The sequence below is a fragment of the Scylla paramamosain genome, chromosome 19 (genome assembly GCF_035594125.1).
Source record: "Scylla paramamosain isolate STU-SP2022 chromosome 19, ASM3559412v1, whole genome shotgun sequence".
NCBI classification, from domain to species: domain Eukaryota; kingdom Metazoa; phylum Arthropoda; class Malacostraca; order Decapoda; family Portunidae; genus Scylla; species Scylla paramamosain.
In genome coordinates this window covers 20,524,336-20,541,141 of record NC_087169.1, presented here as the reverse complement: position 1 = coordinate 20,541,141, position 16,806 = coordinate 20,524,336, and the positions used below count along the sequence as shown (strand labels likewise).

The 16,806-nt window shown below is 39.3% G+C and overlaps 1 protein-coding gene across 3 annotated transcripts in view; it reads left to right on the top strand.

The window, feature by feature from the left end:
- Positions 1-14,714, top strand: part of LOC135109857 (cyclin-dependent kinase 9-like) — a 28,052-nt gene extending 13,338 nt beyond the window's left edge. For 2 of the 3 annotated variants that reach the window (XM_064021623.1, XM_064021624.1), the window contains exons 3-9: positions 5,144-5,225; positions 5,693-5,783; positions 6,373-6,539; positions 7,135-7,250; positions 7,876-8,014; positions 8,687-8,909; positions 9,140-14,714. In XM_064021623.1, the coding sequence (XP_063877693.1) occupies positions 5,144-5,225; positions 5,693-5,783; positions 6,373-6,539; positions 7,135-7,250; positions 7,876-8,014; positions 8,687-8,909; positions 9,140-9,444 (1,123 nt within the window). In that variant the 3' untranslated portion in view covers positions 9,445-14,714. Of the gene's footprint in view, positions 1-4,314; positions 4,492-5,143; positions 5,226-5,692; positions 5,784-6,372; positions 6,540-7,134; positions 7,251-7,875; positions 8,015-8,686; positions 8,910-9,139 lie in introns of those variants that run through there. The other variant, XM_064021622.1, reaches the window with a different exon arrangement.
- Positions 14,715-16,806: the final 2,092 nt, after the last annotated feature.

Below are 16,806 nucleotides of genomic sequence, written 5' to 3'. Positions count from 1 at the left end.
TCTTATATTTTTCCGAGAAGGTGCGAGGTGAACTACATGACCGACCTTGAACCTGACCTGTTAAGATCTGTACCGTTGGCTGCCCTGAGGGAGGTGGTGGTAGTGGTGGTGGTGAATATATGGAGGGGTTTATCAGGTTGTAACGTGTTTTTTTTTTTGTTTTTTTTTTTACTTTTTACTGCTTCTGCTGCTACTTCTGTCACTCCTTCTGTATAGTACCTTTCGCTGCTCCTATTACTACTGCTAGTAATTCTCTTCTCGTTCTTTTTTTTCTTTCTTTGTTCATTTCTTGATTTAATTTCTTCTTCCACTACTACTACTACTACTACTACTACTACTACTACTACTACTACTACTACTACTACTACTCTCTCTCTCTCTCTCTCTCTCTCTCTCTCTCTCTCTCTCTCTCTCTCTCTCTCTCTCTCTCTCTCTCTCTCTCGGTTTTCCCCGGGCAAAACACCGCCAATATATTCATTGCAGCGATCGCAGTATAATTTTTTAGGCTTGCCAAGAGTAAATTCATCTATATGACATCCCCTAAAGATTGACTATGCAGTAACTTAAGGTGTGTGTGTGTGTGTGTGTGTGTGTGTGTGTGTGTGTGTGTGTGTGTGTGTGTGTGTGTGTATTTTGGTGGGGGGGAAGGAAAGATAGGCTTACTCCTTCCTTTCATTCTAAAACACTTCCGCGCCGCACTTCCACTACATTGAAAAGGCTTTAGTTGAAGTTACACGGGTTTCTAAGGGTGTTTTTATGGTTCTAATGACAGATTAACAAGATTTTTACATTATTAACAGAGAAACACTCTTGAAAACCCTGTTAGTCAGTCATCTCTGTGGCCTTGGAAAATACTCGTGGTGGGAGAGCAAGTAGTTTCAGAATACGGATCTCTCTCTCTCTCTCTCTCTCTCTCTCTCTCTCTCTCTCTCTCTCTCTCTCTCTCTCTCTCTCTCTCCATTAATCCATTCTCCTCTCTGAAATGTTAACCTTTCATACACATTCATTACATTTTGCTATTTAATTTCTTACTGTTTTCTTGGCAATACTTGTATTGTATACTGTCCACAGACTAACAATGGAGTCTGGGTCGACTGTATGTGGGGGAAGGAAGGCTACATTTTGATATAGAAAGTTTATATTAGTATAAAAAGTGTGTTATTTTTTCAAGTGTCTTCATTTTTTTAAAAAGTGAAATATTATCATCAGTACCGCACTCCTAATAGATTCAAAAGACAATTTTACATATGTATGTTGATTTTTCTTTAAATAAAGAATATATCGCAAATATCGGATGGAAATTTTTGACCTGATTTTTTTTTTTTGTACTTTTTAATACAGGTCCACATCTGTATTAAAAAAAAAGATAAAATATGTTCCATTCAAAAGTGCAACCGACACTACCATCGCGGGTGCGGGAAGGTAGTGTGGGAGGTTGGGGAGTGAGCGATGCTGCACCCCAGGCTGGAGAGAAGCAGGGGTAGGGGGGTGCGGGAAGGTAGTTTTGAGGGATTGGGGAGGAAGCGGTGCTGCATCCCAGGCTGAACAGATGGAGAGGTAAGGAGGGCGCGAAAAGGCTGTTTTGGGGGTTGGGTAGGGAGCGATGCTGCACCCCACGCTGGACAGATGGAGGAGTAGGATGATTAAATCATCATAAGAAGAATATTGATATAAAAAGTATATTTCAATCGAAAAAGTGTGCGTTTTTTATGTCTTCATTTTTCAAGTGAAATATGATTATTACCTGTACCGTACTCTTAAGAACTCAAACGATAATTTGAAAATATGTATAATGGTTCTTTTCTGAGTAAAGAACATATGAGGCGCTTAGTATAGGAAGGGCCAATCTACATTTTTGGTGGTTCTGAGTTAGACTCTCCAGAGCATTCTCCTCGCCATTATCTACATGCTGCCGCCAGAATCAAACCATTTCGCCTTTAAAACATGGCAGAAAATCCCTTTGAATATAGGGATGCATCCTGACTTAATGCTTGAAACTTTGCCACGTAGGTGGAAGGTGCCGAGAAGCTTATTGTAGTAGGCCCGAACCTCACATCCCTGGTAGCCAGTGAGCAGCGAGGTGCCCTCTGACGTCACGCCACACCTTCCTCACAGCCAATCAGATGAGAGCACCTCCCGTCAAATGCCAGTAGTCAATCAGATGAGAGCACATCTCGTTAGATGCCACTATGCATGATAGTCCCCAGATGATGGGTACACATTTTCCACTGCTGAAGAACCAGCTGTAGATGCGACGTGTAAAGGCAATGTCATGGGCAGCAAGAGACCAGAGCATGGTGATGGCACCCCACAGGTGCTACCACTTCAGCAAACCTGCATGAGATGCCTGCGTTAGTGTGGAAGTGGCGCAAAATCAACCAAGATATCCCCTGAAACTCATTGTGTGCCTAAAATGAAATATACAAAAGTTGGTTGTAATAATGTAATTAACACCTGTTCACTGATATTTTTGAAAGGAAATAAGTAAAAGATGAAAAGAACTTAGATTCAGAGAGCAAAATTCTAATTCTACGGAGAAATATGCCATTAAAAAGTTGGAACTGCTGTGCTTACTAATGAGGAAAAACCCTCCAGCATTTATATGCATTACACAGATGCCAACTCTGTATACAAGTTATGAAAAATCATTGAAGTTAGGACTGTGTAGCTTTGATTTCAAATACTATATTAAAAACAACCTAATTTGGCAGCTAGGGTACGGTCATGGTGTGGGTGCAGTGCTGCCTCTTTTCCCAAAACAAAAACAGCTGGGTTGCCACGTGGCAGGTGATTCCTGTCGGGGAGGTCACCTGCGCCTTACTGTTCACAATGAGTTCAACAATTTATTTTAATTATTATTTACTTTTTATTAAGTGAATTATGTAGCGGTTTCCTATTTATATTTCTTCAAATTACCCTACAAGTATCTTGAAACTAACGTACTTGTTCACCTTAACCCTGGTGGGAATTGATAAAAATAGCATGTCAAGACAAGGTCACCACCTCACCAAGGCCTGGGTCAGGCTGGATGAGTGAATGTTGTCCTTCATGATGAGTTTAACATTTTTTTTCATGAAGTAAATAACACACTTCCCTCTTGTTTTCTTCGGATTACCTTCTAAATATAGTTATATATAACACAGCTGCCCAAATTAAAACAGCCATAATAGTTAATGAGAATAACACTTTCTTAGAAACTTGTACAAATCTGCATTTATGCCAAGTTTCTTTAATTGATGTATAGATGTATATACATGTCGAAAGTGGTAGTCAGAATTTACAAGATGAGTGTCTAGAAACACTTATCTTGTAATTTCTGACTACCACTTTCGACTCTGTTCTGGGACTGGCATCTCAGTGGGCCTTTTTGTTGCTCTTGGCCGGTGCCCCTCCTACATGAAAAAAAAAAAAGGCTCCCCAGTCCTTTCATTCTTCACGCTACTCTACCCTCCCCTGCTTCCCTAATGCTCCTCTCTCTCTCTCTCTCCTTTCCTCCATTATCCCCCTTTCATAACTCAGTCTCCTCCCTTCCCCTTCCTTCTTCATGTTTCTTCGCCCTCCCCCTCTTGAACGTTCCTCTCTTTCCCACTCCCCCCTTCTCCTCGCTCACATTCCTCCTCCCTCCCGCTCCTCCACTTCTTGCCTCCAAGATTGAAAGACCCTCAGTAATACATATAAGCAGAGATACAGTTCAATATAGTTTCATAAAGGTCTCCGCGCTTCCTATAATCCTCTAGCATGTTGGTCAGTGCATTTTAACTACTGCAAAACGAATATTTTCTTCTGAAGTGACATTGTTTATAAAATGCAGGCGTGCAAACCTATGCGTCAAGAGTATGATTTGACAGATCACTAACGTTCATATGAATGTACGTTAAGTAGGTATCGTTAAATAGGACGTGTTTAGAAGCAGTCATGTGTATTTTATTTGCATTTGAATGTGTGTATCTGCTCCCTTATAATGCAGTAAGAGGATGAGGCTTCCCTTGTTTTCAGTGCCAAGTCAATAAGGTTTAATAGAATATATTAAGAAACATATGTTATTTGAGTTTATCTATTTATATGATTTGTCAGTTTATATATCTGTTATGTACTAGTGTGGATTTGAAATAGAAGCAGTGTGTAGAGAAGCTCTGTGCTAGAATAACTAATAGTGGATATAATGTGTTAAGAACCATTTATGTGTTATGTAGTTATGCATTTATTTACCCATTTACTTATTTATTCATTTATTAGTCAATCCATTGTATGCTTGAGAGAGCACGTTTGAAAACAGTAAGGAGATCGGAGAGGTCATAAGCAGGGCTGGCGGGAGCAAATCGGAAAGGTTATCAGACCTGGCGGGAGTAAATAAACGGAGCCTCGGTGTGCAGCTGATGACGGTAAGATGATGGGCAGTCGCGAGAAGAATTACGAGGACCTGCACTTCCCGTTTTGCGATGAAGTCAGCAAGTACGAGAAGCTGGACAAGATAGGACAGGGCACGTTCGGGTAAAGTATTGAGCAGATTCTTAAATGAGTGTCTCCGTGCCGCGGCCTTGAAGGAGCGAGTATGTGCTTGAATTGAATCTCCTCTACTTGTCATACTTTGAAATTTTGATCCTGCATACTCTCCCGCCACGTACATTCATCTAATTTCCACGTACACTGATGTAAAAAAAGCACGTACAGTCTCCTCTTGTACTTATTTCTCTCCTGTTGGCTTCTGTCACGTACGCTATACGTCATGCATGGTTGTTTTGATTGGTAGGGCGTGCTGTCTCTCAGCTGCCACGCACGCATTGAACTAGTACGTGCACCTTTGATTTTCTACATTAAATAACAGAAACGTACATTACGCTCCTGTCTCACCTACTCTTAAATGCCGTGTACTTTCTCTAAGCCACGTACATCTCTCTCTAGCATGTACTTGTCACATATTGCATAACTGACATGTATACTCAAGATCCAACCAGACAGATTTGCCAGGTCGCTGTCACGTTTTCGCTCCTATTTTATTATTATTATTATTATTATTATTATTATTATTATTATTATGTGTATGTGTGTGTGTGGGGACAAGTATGAAAGAATCTTGTTTTAGTATTGTGCTTTTTCCTGTGAAGAGTGTGTGGCGCTAATCTGTATTGTCTTGTGTCTGCAGGGAAGTGTTCAAGGCTCGACACAAGAAGACAAAGAAAGTTGTAGCCTTGAAGAAGGTACTTATGGAAAATGAAAAGGAGGGTGTAAGTATTGACTAAGAAGTTTTCTTTTGATGAAGATTATGTAGGAAAAAAATATATATATATGTACAAGAAATAATGGTGATGTAACTGAAGTAGTATTGTGAAGACTTGATTTATTGATTATGGAAGTTACAGATGAAATAATTAATTTTTTTTGTTTTGATTTATTTATGCAACATTTTTAGCAGTGAAAAGATTAAAAAAACTCAAGAATACTGGAAATACTGTATGTAGGAAATGTTTAAAATATACCACTGATTCAGCTTTATCAGTTTTCTATTTGTAAATATTCTTTTTAAGGAACATATTTCATCCATACATTGCAATTTGCCTGTACTGTTGTAAATGTTGATGTCCATAGTTAATCTTCATAAATTACAGAGAACAACGTACACAAAGTTCTCATTCATAGTATGTAGATAACTGTGTCTGATATATGTTACTTTATGTATTGCATTGCCTTACAGTTCCCCATCACTGCCCTTAGGGAGATCAAGATCCTGCAGCAGCTGAAGCATGACAATGTTGTCAAGCTGAATGAAATCTGCCGCACAAAACGTGAGGATGGGATATGTAACCTTAGTAAAATGTGCTTTCATGGCACCAGTCATAGGGTAGTCATGATAGTTTGACAAAATGTATCTGGAACAATTTAGCTTTTAAAATATTGCCATGGCAATAGTTTGAGGATATTCATGGCTACTTGACTAATTGTACCTGACCATCACATCCTTGAAACTATCAAAGCAATAGTTTCAGGGCAATTATAGCTACTTGACTAAGTTCATCTGCACATGTCAGCCTTATGAACACATCCACAACAATATTTTTAGTGTCACCAGGGCTGTTTGATTACAAATACAAGTATCACTATTCTCATTCATCAATTACATTCATATTTCTGCTACTGTTGTCATTATCACAGTTATTATTCATTTATTCATTTATAGATGTAACCTGACCACTAATGATGCACTGTCCAGTTGGTACAAATCATTAAGTTAAAGTGTGAGTTAGTTCATTACTTGAGCATCAGCAGTGTGTTAGCTTCCCTGCACTCCATCCTCTTAACATGGATTAGGAGCCAGAAGCCCACCAGGGGAGATAACCAGGTTAGATGATCCACACTTCTTCACTTCTCCCACAGCATCTGCTTTCAACCGTTGGCGCTCCACATTCTACCTTGTGTTTGACTTCTGTGAGCACGACCTGGCGGGGCTGCTGTCCAACTACAATGTGAAGTTCAGCCTCGGGGAGATCAAGAAGGTGATGCAGCAGCTCCTGGAGGGACTCTTCTACATCCACAGCAGCAAGGTGAGGGAGTGTGCTGTTGTTCTAGCAGTTCTGTCTCTCTGGTCCCTTATAATACAGTAAGAGGCTGAGGCTTCCCTTGTTTTGAGTGCCAAGTCAGTAAAGTTTAAAAGTTTAGACAAGTTTATGGATGGGGATGATAGTGGAAATTGCTAGATATGGAAAGCTGAGTCAGTAGGAAACTTTTAAAGATTAGATAGATTTGTGAATATCAATGATAGTTGGAAATTAGTAAGTGTCTTGATGGCTTCTTACAACTTCCTTATTTTCTTATATTTGTTATGTTCTTTTGTGTCCCCCTGGATTCTCCTTCGTTTTTTGTGTTCTTCATGTCTAAATTGTGACTCATCTATGTGTTAAATCATGTGGATAGAAAGAATTCACATCTGGAGTGCATGGAATAGTGTGCTTGTATTTGTTGTCATTACTTATTACTCTTGTTACAGCTTTTCTCCTCTTTGTCTTCAGCTTAACCCATTTTTATACAGCTAAGAAATATCCCCTCTACCTTCATGTTTAACTGTGGTTCCTATGTATTTGTTAAGAAAATAGAAGGGAATGGATGCCTAGATTCTAATTAATGATGTGTCTCTGCCAGATCCTCCACAGAGACATGAAGGCAGCAAATGTTCTCATCACAAAGTCTGGAACACTCAAGTTGGCAGACTTTGGCCTTGCCCGAGCCTTCTCCCAGCGCAACGGTCAGCCCAACAGGTATGGAGAGTTAATTTTATGCCTGTTTATTTGTTTATTTATTGTGCGTTTCCTTGTGTGGTACTAAGGGTGTGAATGATGTGTGGCAGAGAATTTATGTGTATTTATTTGCTTATTTACTGTGTGTTTTTCCTTGTCTTGGGATAAGGATGTGTGGTGGGTTGTATGGACCACCTTGTGTGAAATTGCTGGCCTCTTGTATAGATAGATGGATAGTTTGTTTATTTATCTATACAGTGGAAGCTTGGTTTTCAGGCTTAATTAGTTTCTGAATGTCATTCGAAATCCAAAATGTTCGAAAATCAAAACTTGTTTTTCTTTCTGTGAGTCTTATTTCCAACTTTTTTATTTATTTATTTATTTATTTATTTATTTATTTATCTATTTATCATTATACATATCCTTGTATAAAAGGATATGTATAAACTTTTCAGCTGTCTTTTGAGATAGTCTGCTGCCCTGTAAATTCTTGTCACGGCCTCTTTATTACTATACGACATCAGAGTATTGACTGATTGATTGATATTAAAGCTTAAATTTAATAACCAGTCAACCATCACTAGTATCTTCAATATCATCATTAGTCATCATTAACCACAGTTGCATCATCTCGTCACCGCCACAGGTACACGAACCGCGTGGTGACCCTGTGGTACCGCCCCCCGGAGCTCCTGCTGGGGGAGAGGAACTATGGGCCACCCATCGACCTATGGGGGGCGGGGTGCATTATGGCTGAGATGTGGACCCGCACCCCCATCATGCAGGTGTGTGTGTGTGTGTGTGTGTGTGTGTGTGTGTGTGTGTGTGTGTGTGTGTGTGTGTGTGTGTGTGTGTGTGTACCTTTACTAATGTGGTTCTTTCTATATTCATCCAGTCTCTTATTTATTTATTCTTTCCTTGTTTTTCTATGTTAGGGAAACAGATGAAGAGCACCAAAAATTACTTGAAATATTAAATAACTTGCTTACAATGTCTCTCCTAATCTTGTCTTGAATTAATGGATATTTTTTGTCATCTTTTCTCCTTTCATGTCCATATTCCAGTGAAAGAGAGCTATATTTTTTTGTGTCATTGTGAATTCTGTAATAACCAGTGTTTTCTTTGTGTATGTGTGTATGTACATTTTGTATTGTTTAATGTATTTGAGGTGATGATTGCTTTAGTGTTGAAATTTAAGTTTACAGAATACAAAGCTTTTGATTATGTGTCACGTGAATTTTGACTTGTGTAAAGTAAATTATACATTGCTTTTTATATATGCTCTGTGTTGCCAATATGCTAAAGTAAATTAAGAAAATAAATCTAACCAAACAAAACTAAACTAAAAACCACATGTGTATATGTGTGTCTCAATGCCAAAAACCACCTCAACTAAATCTAACCAACCAAGACCAAACCTAACTATTCATATCTCACACCAACACCTCCCAACACAGGGCAGTACCGAGCAGCACCAGCTGAACCTGATCTCCCAGCTGTGCGGCTCCATCACCCCTGAGATGTGGCCGGGCGTGGAGCTGCTGCCTCTCTACTCCACCATGGAACTCCCCAAGAACCACAAGCGCAAGGTGAAGGACAGACTCAAACCCTACGTGAGGGACCCCTACGCTTGTGACCTTATAGACAAGATGCTCACCCTGGACCCGGCTAAGAGGATGGGTAAGTCACTCTTGGTCTTGATGTGTTATTTTTTTATTTTATTTTATTTTATTTTATTTTATTTTATTTTATTTTATTTTTTATTGCCTTTGTAGTGATTCTTAGTATTGGTTTTGTTTGTGGTTTGTTTGGGCTGCTTAAGATTGCTATCATGCTATACAGATAGAAGGTAGTTCAGTGTGAGTACGTATGTTTGTTTCTCCATGCATTGTTCTTTGTTTCTCCCACAGACGCAGACTCATCCCTTAACCACGACTTCTTCTGGGTGGACCCTCTGCCATGCGACCTGGGCAAGATGCTGTCCCACCACACCCACAGCATGTTTGAGTTTCTGGCACCACCACGGCGAGGGAAGCAGCCACAGCAGCAGCAGGCCACACAACCCCAGCCATCACAAGCAGCTCATTCCTCACAGCAGTCCCAGTCCTCACAATCTGGCCAGTCACAGCCAGGGGGATCCAGACGGCCAGGGCATCGCTCTTCTGCCTCCGCCAGTGTAGCCAGTATGTCTTCATGTCCTGAGAGAATATTCTGAGTCTTGTTTCAGTATTCCAGTTGCTCCCTGTGTACCGGTGTTGCCTCTGTACTCCACGGTATCCTGGTGGCTGTGGGGCTGTGGGTGTTCTTGTTGTTTTGTAGAGGTCCTCCCCCTGCAGTATTATTCAGATAGGCCTTCATGCTGTGTGTCTGAGTTCATGTGTATGGAGGTCTTGGTTTAGTGGTGACAGGATGGCGTGTTTTTCTTGGTGCAGTGAAATCTTACAGTATGTTTGGAGGCCTTGGTTTGGAAATGGTTAGATGAAGGAGTATTTGTCTTGGTGCAGTGAAATCTTTATTATTTTTTTTAGCACTGCATCAAGGAAGGATTGGTTATCTTGGTCTGGTGAAATCTATCTTAAGGTTTCTATAATATTGCATCAAGGAAAGATTGGTTGAGTAATTTGAGTGTTTGTGTAAGTGCAGTGAGGTTTAGGGTTATTTTGACGCTGTGCTGAGAAAGGGACAAGTAGATAATTAAGTGTTTCTTTCAGCACAGTGAATTATAGTGTTATTATGGCACTGCATCAAGGAAGGATTGGTTAGGTAATTGAGTGTTGGTGCAGTGAAATCTAGTGTCATTATGATGCACTGAGGAAGAACAAGATTAATGATTGGGTGTTTATTTTGGTATAGTGAAAAAACAATTGCAGCAACATTAGGGTTAGTGTGGAGCTGAGGAAGGTATGGCACAGGTGAGCTGAGTTGGTATGGCACAGCCATGTGTGGAGTTATTATGTCACTGTGAAGGATTGGGCATGTGTGTTTGGGAGACAATGTTAGCTGCAGTGGTGACTATGATTGGCTGCATCAGTGGTGATGCAAACCGTTCACTCTGATTGATTACTTGCGGCAAAACAAAGTACATGTTGTTGATATGCATACAAAAAATTGAGTACAAGATGAAAGCAACAGGTGCAAATATTTTACAAATTCTGTTTTTCTTTTTTAAGGAAGAGATTGTTTAATGTAAAAGACAAAATTAATGGTACTTTTAGTTGTTCAAAAGCCAACATTGAATGGTTCAGAGTTATTGAAATAATTCTGCATCCTGTATTATATAAGGACTGTATTCTGAAACACTTCTGTGCCACACCATTACTTTCAAAAAGCTGTAGTTGAAGTGACACAAAGTTTTTAAGTGTGTGTTTATGGTTGTAGTGACAGAATAACCAGATTTCTACATTATTAACAGGAGAAGCACTCTTGAGAACTTGGCTAGTCATCTCTGTGGCCTTTAAGAACAGTCTTGGTGAAAGAGCAAAAGCATTTCAGAATACATGCCTAAGCCGTGTGTCGTAAAGTACTTGTATGTACGTACAACTAAACTGTTCCGTCACGTCTGAGAATGTGGCGTCCAACCCTTGCTTATCACTCACTGCTACTCACCACAGCATATCATGGTGCAGCAAGTTTCTCCATTGGCTCACGACAGCTATCGAAGAAAACTAAACATGAAGGATGGAACAGTAGATTGTCATTTACTAAACAAGCTTGCATCAGTCAGGTGGTAGGGAGTGTAGGGAATGTCTGGCTTGGGCTGTCTGGTTCCTAGTGTGTGTGATTAAGTTTGTGTTCGCTTCCTTGGGTTCCTTTCTCTCCCAAGTTTCCATCACATCACTGCCAGACTCCTCTTATGGAAGTAATATATTCAGTACCTGATATTTATGTTCTGTGTTCTTTGTCTCACATGTTATTTTAGTTTTCTCTTGTTTTGTTTTTTATCAGATTTTTATTTTTAGTCATGTTACCAATCAAGTCATGTCTGTAAGATGTCAGTTACATTTGCCACATAATCACATTTGTAAGATATTGGAAATCTTTATTTTGTCAGATCTTACTTCACATCACATTTATAAGATGTTGATAGTATCTTTCATATCAGATTTTTAACAGACCTCATGTTTGCAAGCTGCTTGTAACCTCTCACTCCTTGAAAGGGACCACAGTTTTCCATACACCACATACAAGCTAGTGTGTGATCATGTGGGTGTTGCAGGCATATGTTATAACTTTACAGCTGTTGGTGATAGGAAGGCTGGCATTGGTGCATTGGTGGTATGTTGTGGTGTTGGCAGCATTCACTCTTACTGTGATTACTGTCCCCTTTGTGTTTACTTCTTTATACTTGGGAATTGTGGTCGACAAGTAGATAGAACAGTAAGAAATATGAAGATAGCTGGGAGATGGTGGCTAATTCTTGTGCAGTTGGGGTTCTTCATTTAACATTACCACTACCTGTGCCAATATAAGTCTGCATTCCCTGTCATCAATTGCTGTCATGCTGTCATCCTTCAGGTCACAACTAAGCAAGGGTTGGATGTGTTATGATCTGTTTTACTGTTTCGTTTACCATTGTGCAAAAGAAAGTATCTCATGAAAAATGCTCTGTGGTGTAAGATCTCTTTGTTATGATTCTAGTGTAGTCACAAATACCTGCAGTACATATAGGTACACACTTTTTATTTTATTTATTTATTTATTATTATTATTATTATTATTTATTTATTTTTTTTTATTATTATTATTATTTATTTATTTTTTTTATGTAGGAGGGTCATTGGCCAAGGGCAACAAAACTGCAATTAAAAAAAGGCCCACCAAGGTGCCGATCCCTGAAAGCAGTAGTAAAAAATTACAGGATATACTTACGTTTATTTTTTAATCAAGGGTCTTTTATTTTTATTTTTTTCACCTGAGTTACCGTCACCAATTGAAAACATAGTCCGTAAGCAAAGTTTATGAGGAGGAAGTTGTAGTGCGTCCATTGGTGAGGCAAATGGACTGCCCTTAGTACCTGATCTATCTGTCTTTTGTATATGGTAAAGATAGTTTCTTCTCCCACTAGTCATTGGGCAGTTGGTTTATGGCTATGCCTCTTCAGAGTACAAATCATACCCTGAGAGTAACTTTAAGGCTGAGTACATATAAGTAGGTTAGAGAGGAAACTTAAAATGTACATATAAGTAATGGAGTTATTTTTTATAGTGTTTAGTGATTGTCAAGGCTGAGCAGAGGTCACTCACACTTTGGCGATCACTTTTCTTAATCAGTAACATGTTAGATGTATGTTTCTCTAGAGTATCCTGCCACCCTTGAGAACATAACACTGTGGAATTGATCTGAAAGTGGGATTTATTACCCATGCAAAGACTCCTTAAACTGTGGCAGGAGACTCAAGGTAAACAGGAATCTGACACATTACCAGTTAAGTCTTCAGATCATTAAGCTATGAGTGGGTTTCTATCAGCCTTGTCTGTCCTATTACACAAGCAGGATGAACAAGACAGCCAGATCCTCGTGGTGTAAAGTGAGTTAGTGGCTTTTGTTCAAAAACTCTTCTGTATCACTCTTGTAATTTCAAAAGGCACTAGTTGAAGTGACACAGGTTTTTATGGGTGCTTTTACATTTCTAGTGGCTGACTGATAAAATTTCTACATTATTAACATGAGAAACACTCTTGAGAACCTGGCTAATCATATCTGTGGCTTTGGGAAATAGATATGGTGAGAGAGAGCAGAGTTTCTGAACATGGTTCATTGTATTAAGGTGCCGTGTTGGAGTGGCTGTCTTGCTGCTGTAGTAATATCTTCCACTTGGTCAATTCCCTTGAGCCAGTGTGGAGGGCAGGATGGTGGCTGTGGTGTGTGAGAGGCAGCTGCTGCACCACATCCCCCCAGTGTCATTATTATTGTTACAGCTTGTGATGTCTCTACTTACCATTATCTTCATCATCTCTTTCCTTCTTTTCTCCTTCATCTCTGTCCTCTTTTTCTTCAGCTCCTTCCTTCACTTCTCCATCATATCTCTTCTCTCTCTCCTCTTCTTATTTACTTTTTTTGTTGTCTCCTTTTCTCTTTCCCTTTTTCTCTCTCTTCCAATGGGTCTTCACCGTTATCATCAGTTGTCCTTATTGTTCTTGAAAGGCTGGTGTTGAATTCTGAGAACCAGGATTCACCATAATACAGCTCTCTCATTCTTCTATCCTTTCCTTCACATATACTTGCCTGGTCACAATATGATAGAAATGCTTCAATATGTTATCAATATGTATACAGTAATGTTTTGTTCTGTATCATCACAACCACCACCTTCACAACCCTCATCATCAACATAAGCATGCAATCCATAATCCTTTACATGCCATAGATAAATACATAATGTCCTTTCATACACACCCAGATAGTGTTATGTTTTGTATCACCACCACCACCACCACCACCACAGCCCTCATCGTCGCCACCCTGAGCCACCATGCTGCCCTCCCCTTTCCACTGCTTCCTGTTAGTTTTGCTGGCACGGCAGAGTGACCAGCTGCGTAGGAGAGGATGGCCCGGTGCCTTATCCTGTCACTCTTACTGAAAAGGATTATAATGTAGAGGTTTAGAGGTTTATTTTGTATATTTTGTTACCATCTACCTGTCACCTTGTTTGTTCTTTTCTAAATATGTATGTTGTATATAGTTAGCAGTCAAAGGTGGAATATTATTATTATTATTGGGAAGAGGATTTAGTTTAACATGACATATATTTTTGTTTTTTCGTCTCCAGTAAACTTTATTCTTACCATTTGTATAAAGAAAGATTATGAACAAAGTCTGAAGGAGTTCTCATTCTTTATATTTGTAAATATCATAGCATATATATAGAGAGACCTAATTAATTTATATGTATGTGTGTGCACAGAGTACATGTGAGGAGGTGTATTGTAATATATAGCAATAAGTTAAGAGGCTGTTCTGGCCCCCTCGTCCCTTCCCAGTTGCCTCACCAACATACCGGTGAGGCTTGCTGTGGTGTGGGACTGACGAAGGGCAGCTGGTGAACCCATGTACAAAGCCTTCACAGCAACTAGTGCCCACCACACACACACACACACACACACACACACACACACACACACACACACACACACACACACACACACACACACACACACACACACACACACACACACACACACACACACACACCAGAAACAAGTTTAGAGAATAGCGTTCCAGTGTTTTTAAGTAATCTATAATTTTCTATATAGGATAAGCACTGCTTTAAGTATCTGAGTCAAAGTTTTGGCAACTCAACAAAATATTTACCACCCTACCACAACCATCACTACCACTACCACTACCACTACCACTACCACACCAGAATACCATACCAAAATAAAGCTGACAGTGAATAAACAGGATTACCATTTTTAGGAATTTTAGGGCAGTTCTCTTTTACTTTAGTCTATTTTTTCTTTCTTAATAAACAATATAACCTGATGGTGTGCTTTGTAATTCTTGCCTTTGGTGTCTTTTTACAGTCCTTGTGTGAGTAAGGAATGTGAGGGGGTGACAGAAGCAGAGGAACAACACACACACACATAGACACACACAAGGAGTGAAAAGGTCAGTGTGTTAGTGTGTTTTTTTACTACAGTTTGTCTTCATTCTGTCCTCCTTCCTCTTATCTGTCCATTATCAGTGTCCCTGGTGCTGTGGCTGTGTGGTTCCTGCCTGACTGACCAGGGACATGCAGCTGCTGGGACACACTCATCTGTTCTGCATCTTCTTATGTCTCTCTTTACCTTGATCTAAATGTACTGTTCCTCCTCTATTTTTATTTATTTATTTTTTCTGATGTGTATTTGTTTATTTTTCATCACTTCTGTTATTTCTCATGTCCTTCCTTTGTGTCTCTTTCCTCTTCTCTCTTGATCTTTACCTAAATGCACTTTCTTTTTTTTAGTTTTGTTTTATTTTGTATTTTGTGTATTTGTTTATTTTCTTCACATCGCTGTCATTGCTGTTATTTCTCTTTCCTTCCTTTGCATCTCCCTCTTCTTCTCTATCTTCATCCTACATTTCTTTCTCCTTCCTTTCCTTACATCCTTTTCTGCTTCCTCTGTACTGCCTCCATATGTCTCTCTGCAGTTATTTTTCTTGTTCCTCCCCTTGCATTTTTTCTTTCTCAGTCCTCCTTCCTAAATTATCCTAAATCCACTTCTTTCATCTCACAAGTACTTTCATCTTCCATAATCTCAAAGGAAAATAAAGGAAAACAGCTTTAATTATGCTTCTCTCTCTCTCTCTCTCTCTCTCTCTCTCTCTCTCTCTCTCTCTCTCTCTCTCTCTCTCTCTCTCTCTCTCTCTCTCTCTCTCTCTCTCTCTCTCTCTCTCTCTCTCTCTCTCTCTCTCTCTCTCTCTCTTTAAGAATCTAATCTTGTCTGGAACACTGACCCAGTTTAGCCCAGGAAATTAGATGTTGTTGTTGTTGTTGTTGTTGTTGTTGGTGGTGGTGGTGGTGAGAATATTAAAAGAAAGTGCTGGAGTGAGGTGGAAGTTTTTAAAGGTACTGGAATCATAATAATTTTCAGTGCATTTAAGCTAACCAGTGTTTACTCCACATATATATATATATATATATATATATATATATATATATATATATATATATATATATATATATATATATATATATATATATATATATATATATATATATATATATATATATATATATATATATATATATATATATATATATATATATATATATATATATATATATATATATATATATATATATATATATATATATATATATATATACTGGACTGAGTTGCGCTCTTAATGTGTATTTTTTAAAGCCAAAATGATCACAGTTTTCTTTTGAATTTATGCACACCGTTTACACACACACACACACACACACACACACACACACTGCTCTGATCTATTGCTCTATTAGGAAAACTGTATTTCCGTATATATTTATCTCCTCTTCTCTTAATTCTATGCTGCATGTGCCTCTGTCTGTTTGTGCGTGCGTGTGTGTGTGTTCTTACCTAATTTAATTGTATTTTTATTTATTTACTTTTTTCACGATTGAGTCACTGGTGTGTGTGTGTGTGTGTGTGTGTGTGTGTGTGTGTGTGTGTGTGTGTGTGTGTGTGTGTGTGTGTGCTCTCTATACTCACACTAACACCTTCATTTACTAATTTCTGTGCCTGGGTCCGTTTTCTTTCCCCTCAATTAGCAAGGGAAATGAGGCCGTGATTAGCACTACTAGTACCACCACCATCACCACCAGTCGAGGTAGCAGTAGCAGTAGGTTACCAGCTGACGTACAGGGGAGTAGTCTTCTATAATAGTGTTGGGTATAGGAGCGTTCATGTGGTAATTGTTGCGTGGGGAGGCTAATGGGAGGGAGAAGTACAACAATTAGCAGGTGGGAGGAGAACGGGGCGACCCTAAGTGGTGTGAGGCACGTGGAGGAGCAGGAAGGAAAGACAGGAGAGAGAGGAGTGAGGCACGAGGGGAGGAGAGACGGAGGGAGATGAGAGAGATAGGAAAAGAGGGTATGAGAGGAAGG